General features: G+C 42.2%; 2 protein-coding genes across 2 annotated transcripts in view; one reads left to right on the forward strand and one right to left on the reverse strand.

Moving 5' to 3' along the window:
* Nucleotides 1-1,047, forward strand: part of LOC311313658 (discoidin domain-containing receptor 2-like) — a gene marked incomplete at both ends in the record, with an annotated part of 9,378 nt that extends 8,331 nt beyond the window's left edge. The window contains one exon of the mRNA XM_084443832.1: nucleotides 916-1,047. Within this exon, the coding sequence (XP_084299958.1) occupies nucleotides 916-1,047 (132 nt within the window). The remainder of the gene's footprint in view (nucleotides 1-915) is intronic.
* Nucleotides 1,048-12,321: 11,274 nt separating this feature from the next.
* LOC311314503 (uncharacterized protein) lies at nucleotides 12,322-14,081 on the reverse strand. Its single transcript, XM_084444879.1, has 7 exons — nucleotides 13,994-14,081; nucleotides 13,753-13,864; nucleotides 13,572-13,643; nucleotides 13,232-13,458; nucleotides 12,982-13,139; nucleotides 12,799-12,893; nucleotides 12,322-12,696 (listed from the first exon to the last, which is right to left on the reverse strand). The coding sequence occupies exons 2-6, from the start codon at nucleotides 13,778-13,780 to the stop codon at nucleotides 12,875-12,877; spliced, it is 504 nt and encodes a 167-aa protein (XP_084301005.1). The 5' UTR covers nucleotides 13,781-13,864; nucleotides 13,994-14,081; the 3' UTR covers nucleotides 12,322-12,696; nucleotides 12,799-12,874.
* Between the last annotated feature and the right edge of the window lie 406 nt (nucleotides 14,082-14,487).

Consider the following 14,487-nt stretch of genomic DNA (forward strand, 5'->3'; position numbering starts at 1 on the left):
CGCACATTCAACAAATAATCTACACTATTCATTGTTGCACCTGAAAACACTTTTAATCCCTACAAAACTTTAGCTAGCAGCATTGGCTAACGTAGATCGACAACGACGGTGACCCAGTAGTTCAACTTTGATCAACGTTGTTTTATTATTCGCGGGCTAAACCTGTTGCCAGGTAGATTTCGTAGGGGCAGAGACTTTTCTGCCCCTCCACCCAATTAAATCTGCGTGATATTTTTTCACATTACTCCCGACCACGCTCACATTGTCGCTATAGCAACAGTAGGGGAGAACGCTTCGGTGCCCCTCTGCCGAGTCAGAGCAGTCTGTGACACACTCATACAAAGGGAATTACTGCAAAACAGCACTATACATAGTGTCAGTCAGGTTTATTATATTTATACATGCTATTTTCACCACTGAATCACTATTTTGTATTAATTATAAATTAGATTTTTCCGAAACACAGTTGTAGGCTAAGATGCATCTTGCACAACAGCGCCCCACAAGGTGGGGCACTGCCCCACCTGCCCCTAATGTAAAATCGCCACTGTACGGTTCAGCTGTTAACCTGCAGAACTGGCCTACTCACTGGTAACCCTCTCATATCATTGGTTAGTGGAGTTGTGTGTGTATGGGTTGTACCCTCAGTGTATATGATGCTGTGTTTTGAGGATGATCACTGCTCTGTCTCCCTCAGAGAGCCTGGCTTTGCAAACTCAAGAGCTATTTGGAATAAAAGTAACCAGCTTTGGACTTGCAAAGATGAACCTTGGCATTCTCAACTACTCGTTTCTTAATTATTAGAATAAATCCCCTCAGCACACACACACACACACACACACACACACACAAGGACATTGTAGCTAGACGTGCAACCTGCCTCACACCCCTGGCTGTGCTCTCTGTGTGCTGCAGATCTACCTTCCCCAGCCGGTGCTGTGTTCCGACTCCGTCTACAAGATCATGCTCAGCTGCTGGACGAGGAACACCAAGGACAGGCCCTCCTTCCAGGAGATACACAGAGCCCTCCTGGACAGCCAGCCCTAGGCCCACGCAGGCTTCCCGGCCCAGCCTAAAGACAGGTTTTCGGACGGTGGCTCCCAATAATCGTGCCTATCATGAAATAGATCAGACCGTGTTTTTCAAATGCTATCCAGCTTTAAGCTACGACTGGAGAAGGACAGGCGGCAACCAACCAGTGGGTCCTGCACCGCCATTTTGGGGAGCACTGTTTTGTGGCCCGAGGCCCAAGAGAAACACTGGCTTATAGTGTCTGGTCAGCCAGAGACACTTGGGGTGCGCTCACATGACTCCTGTCAGCACATTCTCATTGGCTGAGGTGCTTAATACACATACAGTACACAGGTATGCATGCACACACACACACACACACACACACACACACACACACACACACACACACTGACAAATAGTAATACACACATTTGTACTTCACATATACACACATGAATACTAAGATCGACACATACTACATGCAGAAGAAAAAACACGTTCACACACACACACTCACACACACACACACACACACACACACACACACACACACACACACACTCTCTCCCTTGATCAAACATCCTCTGTTAGCTCGTAGCTTGCCACAGCGGGAGAAGTCGGAGTAAAATGTAGCAATGAATGTTTGGCACTTTTTAAATGTGTTGTCTATTCCAAATTCTATTAGAAATAGTTTGTTCCCACCTTGAAATGTTTTGTGTGTTAGAGATACATTTAATGCACCATTGATGACTTAAAGGTGGGGTAGGTAGTTTGACATCAACGAGGCCTCCGATTGGTCATCTTTTTCAAAAGAACCCGCCCCTCCCTCCTGTCAATCATGATGTAGTCCCTCCCTCCAAACATGGCTGGTAGGTGTGGCGAGGTAGAGGCCCTGATTGGTCAATACATTCGGGCGTGGTGCATTCTTTGAATACAAAATACAGAGGCAGCGGTAAACACGGAGATCCAAGTTTATTCTCAGAGCACTTCTGTTACTGATAGCTGAAAGGATATTATCCCAATTTTACCAAATAAAGACAAAAGCAAACTACCTATCCCACCTTTAACTTTCTTGTGTTGTCTTTTATAAGACTGCTTGAATGTAAAAGACAAAATAAAATAAAATCTGATAGTGTTTATTTTAGGGAATTTCAGTTTGAAAAATTCTGAACATCTTTCATATGAATGCCATCTTAATCCTCTCCCCTTCAGTTTCAGATAATATTGGACCTAGAGTACTTTGACAGTGGTACGTAGTTTCAATGGTAAATGATATGTTGGTACAGGTATGTGTCATGACTGTGTATTTCAACAGCTATTGTTAAATCTCAAATACCAATATTTTGTATCAGTATTTATATGTATTGTTTATATTTGTTTGTTTGGTTTTTTTGTAGAATGTTTATGTATTGATGTCTACATTAGCCTTATACAGGTGCATCTAAAACAATTTGAATGAAAATAAATTGCGGAAAAGTTCATTATTTTCTGTTGGCCTAATTTCATTCGAAAAGTAAAGATTCCATATGTTATAGATTCATTACACATGAAGTGAAATAGTTCAAGGCTGATTGCCTCCATGCCACACTGATGCAGTAATTTGTGCAAAAGGAACCCCGACCAAGTATTAAGTGTACAAATGAACATACTGAAAATATACAATCATAAAGATTAAAACAAAAAAGGCTTGACATATTTCACTTTGTGAAATGGATCTAGAATACATTAAAGTTTCACTTTTTGAATTAAATTACGGAAAATAATGAACTTCACAATATTCTAATTTTTGGGATGCACATGTATTTCCTCACCTTGTAACTGCACCATTTTATACAATTTAGTTATATAGTATTTCATCTGATGCAATAGCTTAGTATGAAGTATGTCAAAGCCTAGTTATATTTCCTCTACAAACACTGTCTGAGATTGAACACAGATGTGACACTTAAGCTACGTTTGTTCATGCTCATTCAATACTTGATCGGACCAAAAGTGCTCGTCAGAATGGGCTTTAACGGATCAGATGCACGTGAAGATGTGTCATTGGAAAGTGAAACGTAGGCTACTTCCATGAACATGTATCGTGTTTACCCACAGACTATAACTGCTACCAAGCCATCATTGAGTTGTGTTGAGGATGTAGAAAATGAATCAACCTGTTATCAACCAGATTGAAAATGTTTACAATTATTATCTCTGTTGAAAGAGAGAGCTTGGAGGTCTAGGAAGGTGGGGATCAGAAGCGGTAGTGTGCTGCCTATGAAATAACGGCCAGTCTGTCAAAGACACCGTTGATTTATGGCTGTGACAAAAACTATGTTTGTTTACTGAGCTGCAGTAAAAAAAAAAAACTATAAAAAAAACCCTCATCTTGACCCTTCTGTTCTTAGTCCACCTCCAGGTGAGAAAGGAACCCCGTGCCCTCTGTGTTCTAGATTCCTCTATTCAACTTTACTCAGGGGCCGGTTCCCTCTTATCAGTGACCTTTACACCTTCACCTTATCCAGATCACCAGAGGCCACCGGTTATAACTCTAGGCTACAGTAGGGCTGTCTACAGTAGGGTAGTCTACAGTAGGGCTGTCTATAGTAGGGCTGTCTACAGTAGGGTTGTCTATAGTAGGGTTGTCTACAGTAGGGCTGTCTACAGTAGGGTTGTCTACAGTAGGGCTGTCTACAGTAGGGTTGTCTACAGTAGGGTTGTCTACAGTAGGGCTGTCTACAGTAGGGTTGTCTACAGTAGGGTTGTCTATAGTAGGGCTGTCTACAGTAGGGTTGTCTACAGTAGGGTTGTCTATAGTAGGGCTGTCTACAGTAGGGCTGTCTATAGTAGGGCTGTCTACAGTAGGGTTGTCTATAGTAGGGCTGTCTACAGTAGGGTAGTCTACAGTAGGGCTGTCTATAGTAGGGCTGTCTACAGTAGGGTTGTCTATAGTAGGGTTGTCTACAGTAGGGCTGTCTACAGTAGGGTTGTCTACAGTAGGGCTGTCTACAGTAGGGTTGTCTACAGTAGGGTTGTCTACAGTAGGGCTGTCTACAGTAGGGTTGTCTACAGTAGGGTTGTCTATAGTAGGGTTGTCTACAGTAGGGTTGTCTATAGTAGGGCTGTCTACAGTAGGGTTGTCTATAGTAGGGTTGTCTATAGTAGGGCTGTCTACAGTAGGGTTGTCTACAGTAGGGTTGTCTACAGTAGGGCTGTCTACAGTAGGGCTGTCTATAGTAGGGTAGTCTACAGTAGGGTTGTCTACAGTAGGGCTGAGTAGGGCTGTCTATAGTAGGGCTGTCTATAGTAGGGCTGTCTACAGTAGGGTTGTCTATAGTAGGGTTGAATACAGTAGGGCTGTCTACAGTAGGGTTGTCTACAGTAGGGTTGTCTATAGTAGGGCTGTCTACAGTAGGGTTGTCTATAGTAGGGTTGTCTATAGTAGGGCTGTCTATAGTAGGGCTGTCTACAGTAGGGTTGTCTACAGTAGGGTTGTCTACAGTAGGGTTGTCTACAGTAGGGTTGTCGGTTCTAATTCTGGCCACAAGACCCAAAGCAAACTCATCTGATTCTGCTCTGAATGCTTCATTCTTTAGCTTGTTACATATTTTCATATTTTCTTGCTTTGCTTTCTAATTTGCCCCTGAGCTGTATATTACCCCAATGGGAGTTTTCTGTACATATTACACCGTATCTATGGTCTGGCATTTCTGTCCTATTTAAGTAGGGGATGAGGCATGCATTGATCTCCATTAGACAAAGGGACTTTGTTTATAACATCTCAGTGCTATATATGAATGCTTTATTAATGTCAGTTATAATTGGACTGAGTCATATGTATTGTAAGTTGTATAGAATTTATTGCACACAAAGAAATTCAGTAATTTTTTTGTTTTTTTAGACTATTACTCAAATATGTTTGGACATGAAAATGTTTTATTTCATTGTGAGTTGTATTCTGTTTCTGATGCTTTGTGATTAAATGAGAATAAAAATATTGAGGGATTGTCTTGTCTGCATTAAGTTGAAACCCTCAAACCGTCTTGATCCTGGGCTGACTGTAGTCGCAACGCTATTGGCGTGTGCTGCCTTTTCATCCAATCACATCATATGGGCGGGTACAAACTCTTCAGAAACATTCCATCGGACTGGACTTGAAGCTGTAGAACAGGAGTCCTCTCCAATCTTCCTGAACATTCACATGTATGTAGTACAAGCAATTCTGATCAGAGATCTGCCACCCAGGGGTGTCTAGTCCAGTCCTAGGCCGAGCAGTGACAAATCTAATTATTTCCACCTGAAAAAAAACATAAGGGGTATGTATGTTTTTTTTTTTTTCAGACCAAATTTATTTCTATCTTTAATCTTCATGAACATTCACAGATATGTAGTACAAGCAATTCTGATCAGAGATCTGCCACTCATGGGTGTCTAGTCCAGTCCTAGGCCGAGCAGTGACAAATCTAATTATTTCCGCCTGAAAAAAACATAAGGGGTATGTATGGCATTTTTTTTTCAGACCAAATTTATTTCTATCTTTAATCTTCATGAACATTCACAGATATGTAGTACAAGCAATTCTGATCAGAGATCTGCCACTCATGGGTGTCTAGTCCATTCCTAGGCCGAGCAGTGACAAATCTTATTATTTCCACCTGAAAAAAAACATAAGGGGTATGTATGGCGGGTTTTTTTTCAGACCAAATTTATTTTTATCTACAATCTTCCTGAACATTCACATGTATGTAGTACAAGCAATTCTGATCAAAGATTGGCCACTCATGGGTGTCTAGTCCATTCCTAGGCCGAGCAGTGACAAATCTAATTATTTCCACCTGAAAAAAAACATAAGGGGTATGTATGGCGTTTTTTTTTCAGACCAAATTTATTTCTATCTTTAATCTTCATGAACATTCACAGGTATGTAGTACAAGCCATTCTGATCAGAGATCTGTCACCCAGGGGTGTCTAGTCCATTCCTAGGCCGAGCAGGGACAAATCTAATTATTTCCACCTGAAAAAAAACTTAAGGGGTATGTATGGCGGTTATTTTTCAGACCAAATTTATTTTTATCTACAATATTCCTGAACATTCACATGTATGTAGTACAAGCAATTCTGATCAGAGATCTGCCACTCATGGGTGTCTAGAACATTCCTAGGCCGAGCAGTGACAAATCTAATTATTTCCGCCTTAAAAAAAAACATAAAGGGGTATGTATGGCTTTTTTTTTCAGACCAAATTTATTTCTATCTTTAATCTTCATGAACATTCACAGATATGTAGTACAAGCAATTCTGATCAGAGATCTGCCACTCATGGGTGTCTAGTCCATTCCTAGGCCGAGCAGTGACAAATCTTATTATTTCCACCGGAAAAAAAACATAAGGGGTATGTATGGCGTTTTTTTTTCAGACCAAATTTATTTCTATCTTTAATCTTCATGAACATTCACAGGTATGTAGTACAAGCCATTCTGATCAGAGATCTGTCACCCAGGGGTGTCTAGTCCATTCCTAGGCCGAGCAGGGACAAATCTAATTATTTCCACCTGAAAAAAAACTTAAGGGGTATGTATGGCGGTTATTTTTCAGACCAAATTTATTTTTATCTACAATATTCCTGAACATTCACATGTATGTAGTACAAGCAATTCTGATCAGAGATCTGCCACTCATGGGTGTCTAGAACATTCCTAGGCCGAGCAGTGACAAATCAAATTATTTCCGCCTGAAAAAAAACATAAAGGGGTATGTATGGCTTTTTTTTTTTCAGACCAAATTTATTTCTATCTATAATCTTCATGAACATTCACAGGTATGTAGTACAAGCAATTCTGATCAGAGATCTGCCACTCATGGGTGTCTAGTCCAGTCCTAGGCCGAGCAGTGACAAATCTAATTATTTCCGCCTGAAAAAAACATAAGGGGTATGTATGGCTTTTTTTTTTCAGACCAAATTTATTTCTATCTTTAATCTTCATGAACATTCACAGATATGTAGTACAAGCAATTCTGATCAGAGATCTGCCACTCATGGGTGTCTAATCCATTCCTAGGCCGAGCAGTGACAAATCTTATTATTTCCACCGGAAAAAAAACATAAGGGGTATGTATGCGGTTTTTTTTCAGACCAGATTTATTTTTATCTACAATCTTCCTGAACATTCACACGTATGTAGTACAAGCCATTCTGATCAGAGATCTGCCACCCAGGGGTGTCTAGTCCAGTCCTAGGCCGAGCAGTGACAAATCTAATTATTTCCACCTGAAAAAAAACATAAGGGGTATGTATGGCGGGTTTTTTTTCAGACCAAATTTATTTTTATCTACAATCTTCCTGAACATTCACATGTATGTAGTACAAGCAATTCTGATCAAAGATCGGCCACTCATGGGTGTCTAGTCCATTCCTAGGCCGAGCAGTGACAAATCTAATTATTTCCACCTGAAAAAAAACATAAGGGGTATGTATGGCGTTTTTTTTTCAGACCAAATTTATTTCTATCTTTAATCTTCATGAACATTCACAGGAATGTAGTACAAGCAATTCTGATCAGAGATCTGCCACTCATGGGTGTCTAGTCCATTCCTAGGCCGAGCAGTGACAAATGTAATTATTTCCACCTGAAAAAAAACATAAGGGGTATGTATGGCTTTTTTTTTTTCAGACCAAATTTATTTCTATCTATAATCTTCATGAACATTCACAGGTATGTAGTACAAGCCATTCTGATCAGAGATCTGTCACCCAGGGGTGTCTAGTCCATTCCTAGGCCGAGCAGGGACAAATCTAATTATTTCCACCTGAAAAAAAACTTAAGGGGTATGTATGGCGGTTATTTTTCAGACCAAATTTATTTTTATCTACAATATTCCTGAACATTCACATGTATGTAGTACAAGCAATTCTGATCAGAGATCTGCCACTCATGGGTGTCTAGAACATTCCTAGGCCGAGCAGTGACAAATCAAATTATTTCCGCCTGAAAAAAAACATAAAGGGGTATGTATGGCTTTTTTTTTTTCAGACCAAATTTATTTCTATCTATGATCTTCATGAACATTCACAGGTATGTAGTACAAGCAATTCTGATCAGAGATCTGCCACTCATGGGTGTCTAGTCCATTCCTAGGCCGAGCAGTGACAAATCTAATTATTTCCGCCTGAAAAAAAACATAAAGGGTATGTATGGCTTTTTTTTTTTCAGACTAAATTTATTTCTATCTTGAATCTTCATGAACATTCACAGGTATGTAGTACAAGCCATTCTGATCAGAGTTCTGCCACCCAGGGGTGTCTAGTCCATTCCTAGGCCGAGCAGTGACAAATCTAATTATTTCCACCTGAAAAGAAACATAAGGGGTATGTATGTATGGCGTTTTTTTTTCAGACCAAATTTATTTCTATCTTTAATCTTCATGAACATTCACAGATATGTAGTACAAGCAATTCTGATCAGTGATCTGCCACTCATGGGTGTCTAGTCCATTCCTAGGCCGAGCAGTGACAAATCTTATTATTTCCAACAGAAAAAAAACATAAGGGGTATGTATGCGGTTTTTTTTCAGACCAGATTTATTTTTATCTACAATCTTCCTGAACATTCACACGTATGTAGTACAAGCCATTCTGATCAGAGATCTGCCACCCAGGGGTGTCTAGTCCAGTCCTAGGCCGAGCAGTGACAAATCTAATTATTTCCACCTGAAAAAAAACATAAGGGGTATGTATGGCGTTTTTTTTTTCAGACCAAATTTATTTCCATCTATAATCTTCATGAACATTCACAGGTATGTAGTAAAAGCCATTCTGATCAGAGATCTGCCACCCAGGGGTGTCTAGTCCAGTCCTAGGCCGAGCAGTGACAAATCTAATTATTTCCACCTGAAAAAAACATAAGGGGTATGTATGGCGTTTTTTTTTCAGACCAAATTTATTTCTATCTACAATCTTCCTGAACATTCACATGTATGTAGTACAAGCAATTCTGATCAAAGATCTGCCACTCATGGGTGTCTAGTCCATTCCTAGGCCGAGCAGTGACAAATCTAATTATTTCCACCTGAAAAAAAACATAAGGGGTATCAATGGCTTTTTTTTTTCAGACCAAATTTATTTCTATCTATAATCTTCATGAACATTCACAGGTATGTAGTACAAGCCATTCTGATCAGAGATCTGCCACCCAGGGGTGTCTAGTCCAGTCCTAGGCCGAGCAGTGACAAATGTAATTATTTCCACCTGAAAAAAAACATAAGGGGTATGTATGGCGTTTTTTTTTCAGACCAAATTTCTTTTTATCTACAATCTTCCTGAACATACACACGTATGTAGTACAAGCCATTCTGATCAGAGATCTGCCACCCAGGGGTGTCTAGTCCATTCCTAGCCCGAGCAGTGACAAATGTAATTATTTCCACCTGAAAAAAAACATAAGGGGTATGTATGGCGTTTTTTTTTAAGACCAAGTTTATTTTTATCTACGATCTTCCTGAACATTCACACGTATGTAGTACAAGCAATTCTGATCAGAGATCTGCCACCCAGGGGTGTCTAGTCCAGTCCTAGGCTGAGCAGTGACAAATCTAATTATTTCCACCTGAAAAAAAACATAAGGGGTATACTCTTCAAAGTCCTTTTCAACTTTCAATCTGAGACGGTTCAGGTTTCAGCGAGCGGGGGTAGGGTCCGCCCAGGGGCGGTGGCGGGAATTACACCAGCAGGGCCCGTCAAGCTCTTTAAGCGCTTTAAGCGCTTACCGTGTCAGTTTGCTCCTTGTACTGCCTTCACATAACACAATACATCATGAGTAGAGTGGGCGGAGGGAGTGAGACACAATAGAATTGGGGGAAGGGGTGATGCTTCACTCAAAGTTAGAGAGCTTGAAACTAGGAGGAGGACCTCAGGGTACTAGACATCGCACGAACTTGAATCAGTTTAGCAAGATATATTTTATCATGGCTTTGTGACTGTCAATAAACACTTGAAAACTATTTCTTAGTATAGAGCTTGAAACTAGGAGGAGGACCTCAGGGTTCTAGACGTCGCACGAACTTGAATCAGTTCAGCCAGATATATTTTATAAACACTTGAAAACCACATGTAATATTTTGTACGTCAATCGGCAAGGGGCCGTGTCTTTAACCAATTCCATTGTTTAGATTTTTCTATGATAAAGGGGAATTAAAAACTAGACAATGGGAGGCACTCATATGACAGAACACACGTATACCATGCCATTCCAGTCTAAGAATGAACAAGTATCAAAACCCGAGAGGCTATGTGGATTCTCTCCCTCCCGGTACACTAAATTTACAGAATACGCTCAATCTGAGACGCTTCAGGTTTCAGCGAGTGGGGGCAGGGTTATGCACACAGCTCAGGTCCCTGGACTGGAGGTAGTTGGTCCACCCAGGGGTGGTGGCAGGAATTACACCAACGGTAGGCCTACAGCTTGGTATACCGTCTTAATAAGCAATATTTTGTTTGTGAATCGGCACAGGTCCATGTCTTTAATCAAAAATCACTACACTGGTTACCAGTCAACTCTAGAATAGACTTTAAAATACTATTACTAGTCTATAGATCTCTCCACAGTCACTCACCAGAATATATTTCAGACATGCTTGTTAAGTACATGCCCAACAGACCACTCAGATCCTCAGGTACTGAACTTTTAACAGTTCCAAAAGCCAGGACCAAGAAACACGGAGAGGCAGCTTTTAGTTTCTATGCCCCCAACCTCTGGAACACCCTACCGGAGTGCCTAAGAAGGGCCGAAACAACAGAGGTCTTCAAGCGAGACCTCAAGACGTACCTTTTCGACCTAGCCTACAAGGATAAATACATTGGTATTTCTCCTGCTATGCACTGTATGTATATCAAGTAGTGTACAGAAGCTGGTTACCCTGAAACAGGCTTGTTCTGTTCTGACAGCTGTGTTGCTTCAATGGCTCAGTGTGCTACTAACCATTTTCTGCCTCCCCTAGTGCCTCTCTCTCTCCCTCCTATCCTCTAACCAGTGTCAGCTGTGGAGCTGTGGATGTCGTAGTATTTAGTACACACACACACACACACACACACACACACACACACACGTACACACAGACACACATCAGTCCACATCCGGCTTAGGCCTGGACCTGATGCTCTTAGCCTTTCTTGCTCTGAAAATTTAATTTAATGTAATTTATTGTTCTTTAAATGTTCTTAGCCATTAGACAAATATATTCCAGGAGCTTGCCCCAGGTTGCCTGTTTCAATATCTGTGTGGTCTGTATGGCTCTATGTGCTACTAACCCTGTTCTGCCTTCCCTCTCCCTAGTGCCTCTCTCTCTCCCTCCTATCTTCTAACCAGGTCCAGTGGATGCCCCACTGTCACCAGCAGACCTCCCGGAGTCCGATAGATACCCCCGTGTCTGCTGTGGATGTCGTAGCATGTCCGTAGAATGTCCTCTCTCCTATGATGCTTTTTAGCCTCTCTTACTCTGAAATGTAATTTAATGTAATGTATTGCTTTATAAATGTTCTTAGCCGGTAGACAAACATACTCCAGGAGCTTGCTCGATCGCCTTGTTGAGAGGAGTCAGGGAAGAATTTTTACAGCTCACTTATCTGGCCCCCGGTGATTACTGTTTTGTTGCTTCCCTCTGGAATATGTAGAGAGTGGGTCGTATGCCCACCTCCCTTCCCTACTAACACACGCAGGTTGCGCGAACGTTCGACATACGGCCGCTTTAGGTGACGATTCGTCTGCGCCGCGTGCGGAAGTTACGCGGCCATTTACGGAAACGCGAGATCTGCCGTTTAGTAGACGCTACGTAAGAACGACACGTCATTCCGAAGTTGCGGCCGCGTGCAAAGAACGCACGTGATCACGTGGGCAGGAACCTCCGTCATAAACTCACCTGGCTGACACTAGATTAACAGGTATTTATATGACTTGGTCTGCACGTCTTTTTCGCACGGTGCAAATACGGTGCGGCCGCGTGCAAAAAACGTGGGCAGGAACCTCCGTCATAAACTCACCTGGCTGACACTAGATTTACAGGTATTTATATGACTTGGTCTGCACGTCTTTTTCGCACGGTGCAAATATGGTCACTTACTTACTAAACCCTGACCACTGGCTATATTTAGCATTTGCAGTACCACTGGCTATATTTAGCATTTACCAGTACAAAAACGAATTAATGCTATATGGGGATATAGCAGCAAGCATTATGATACAAACCAATATAAGACTGAACAGTTTAGAACATTTTATTACACAAAGTACATTACAAATTAAAAGTATACATATTTACAAGGATGAGGTTTACGGTCTGTCACATTACGCATAGCCAGAAAAGCAAAAAAAAGCATGTACAAGCTCTGGCTAGCAACCCATTATCTGACAATTGCAAAAGTTCTAAAAACAAAAATGAAACAGTGCGCATTCTGTGGCAGGCAGACCGGGAACAGACCGTTGTATCCCACAAAAAAAAGGTTAAAATGTACAAAAACTATTTACAAAAAAGGCATCCATCCTGGCAGGCTGGAAAGGCAGGTTTAGGGAGACGGGCTGGGGGTCACCCACATCTGAATCGAGGGTCTGGGCAGAAGAGGTCATCCTCCTCTGAATACTCCACTGTGGTCAGGGCTGGAGCTGCGGTCAGGGGCTGGGCTGGGGAGGTCAGCTGGGCTGGAGCAGATGCCTAAGGACATAATGAAATGGCTGTAAAAGCAAATCGCATACGTTCATTGGAAGCGTGCCATGTCACTGGATACGAGAAAATTAACTGCCTGACATCACATACCTTTTTGCATCGAGCAGGGGCATGTTTCAGCATCTCCTGCAGCTGGGCAGACACCTCCGTCACAGTGGTGCTTGGCTTACAGGCCATAACTGCACCTTTTAACCAAAAAGGGAATGGTTTCAATGCACATGGCATGAAGCAAAGACAATGTATTATTTTGCGAAAATATGAACAATCCCTTACGTAATATGACATTGTAGAGGGTCATATTCTTCAGAGGCTTCTTCCCCCTCTTCCCATGGACGCTGTAGACACACCACACTCTGTATGGCAATGGCTGACAGCACCCGCCGGACCACATCTGGCAGATCTTTGCCGCCAATGGAACTCAGATATCGTGTCTGCAAAACATAAAGACAATCATTTACTTTTACATTTCCTTAACACTTCTCTGCAAAAATAAGGAACAAAGTTCTGCCTTGAAGTTACTCACCATCTTCCTTTGATGATCCTTGTCCTTCAGCTGCTCCTCCAAGACCAGCAGCTCCTCCTCCGTTTTAGCAGGGTGCAGGTCATCCAGTACTGCTCCCCGATAGCTGTCTGCAGACTCGCCGGACAGTCTCTGCTCCAGTCTCTGCTCCAGCCTCATCATTGTCTGTGCCATCTCCCTCAGACTCTGCATGACGCTGGAGAACTGCTGACACATCATCCTCTGGAAGTCTGGATATTAAACACAGATGTGGCTATAAGTAATTGTACGGTCCCATAATGGATATTCAGCTCAAAGTATATCCCTACATGCAGCATGAAGTAGTTCACAAAATTCAGCATACCAGCATCTGCAGAGCTTGATGGCAACACTGCTGGAGCTGTTGGTCTCACAGGCGATGGCATCAGAGAACTACCTGAAAACCAGAGGATAAAGGGATGAGCAGGAAACTATGGTGCTGGCGGCGTAGTGATTCTGGCATAAGGGGAAGAATCAACTCGACATGAGACATGTCAGACCCTGACCTGGCCGGGGTGCTAATCGCTGATGCATGCTGCTCGTGCCTGGACGTCTGAAGGGCTGAAGGGCCTGGGCTCACAGCGCCTTGGCTCAAAGGACCCGGGCGATGAACATCTACTGCCGAGTAGTGAGATGTGAGATGAGCGAATTAGTGAACTGAGTACATGAGTCTTCAGACAGTCCTGAGTTAACTGTAAGTGTGCAAATATGCATAGACATTTCACCAACACAAACATGCATGGATACCTGCATTGATAACTGGCAGAGCAGGCCTTCCGGCTCTGGCACCTGGCATAGCTGGTCTGGTGTGAGTTCTGCCGACCGGCTGCCTGGGCACTGGAACATATAGTAGAGGTAAATTAGCTCAGATTAGTCAACTCAAGTAGTACTCTTTTGGGACTGTTGAATGCACTTTATTATATTACCTTCGTCACTGGAGTCATAGCGTGTGTTGCGCTGTCTCTTCCTTGTGTCTTGGGAGTTAATCCATTGATGACTGCTGCTCAAACACCTTTGCCAAGGCACTGGCTACTTCATAATGCTCTGTGTGTTCCTCAGCAGAGACAGAGGTTGTCATGGCTCCTCTTGATGTGCTTGTGGAGGTAGATCTGGGAGGTATAGGAGAATGGGCACTCAGAGCAGGAGAACACCCAAGTCTTGCACAGCAATGAGAGAGACCATTAAAAAGGATTATCTCACCTGTAGTACAAGTTCAAATATAGAGTGATTATACGTCATTG

Source organism: Borostomias antarcticus (genome assembly GCF_949987555.1).
Source record: "Borostomias antarcticus genome assembly, chromosome: 10".
NCBI lineage: Eukaryota > Metazoa > Chordata > Actinopteri > Stomiiformes > Stomiidae > Borostomias > Borostomias antarcticus.

Coding starts and splice junctions, on each gene's coding strand:
- LOC311314503 (XM_084444879.1), bottom strand. CDS start 13,780: ATGCATCAGCGATTAGCACCCCGGCCAG. Junction 13,644..13,752: donor GCGATTAGCACCCCGGCCAG/GTCAGGGTCTGA, acceptor TCTGGTTTTCAG/GTAGTTCTCTGATGCCATCG. Junction 13,140..13,231: donor AGGATCATCAAAGGAAGATG/GTGAGTAACTTC, acceptor TATGTTTTGCAG/ACACGATATCTGAGTTCCAT.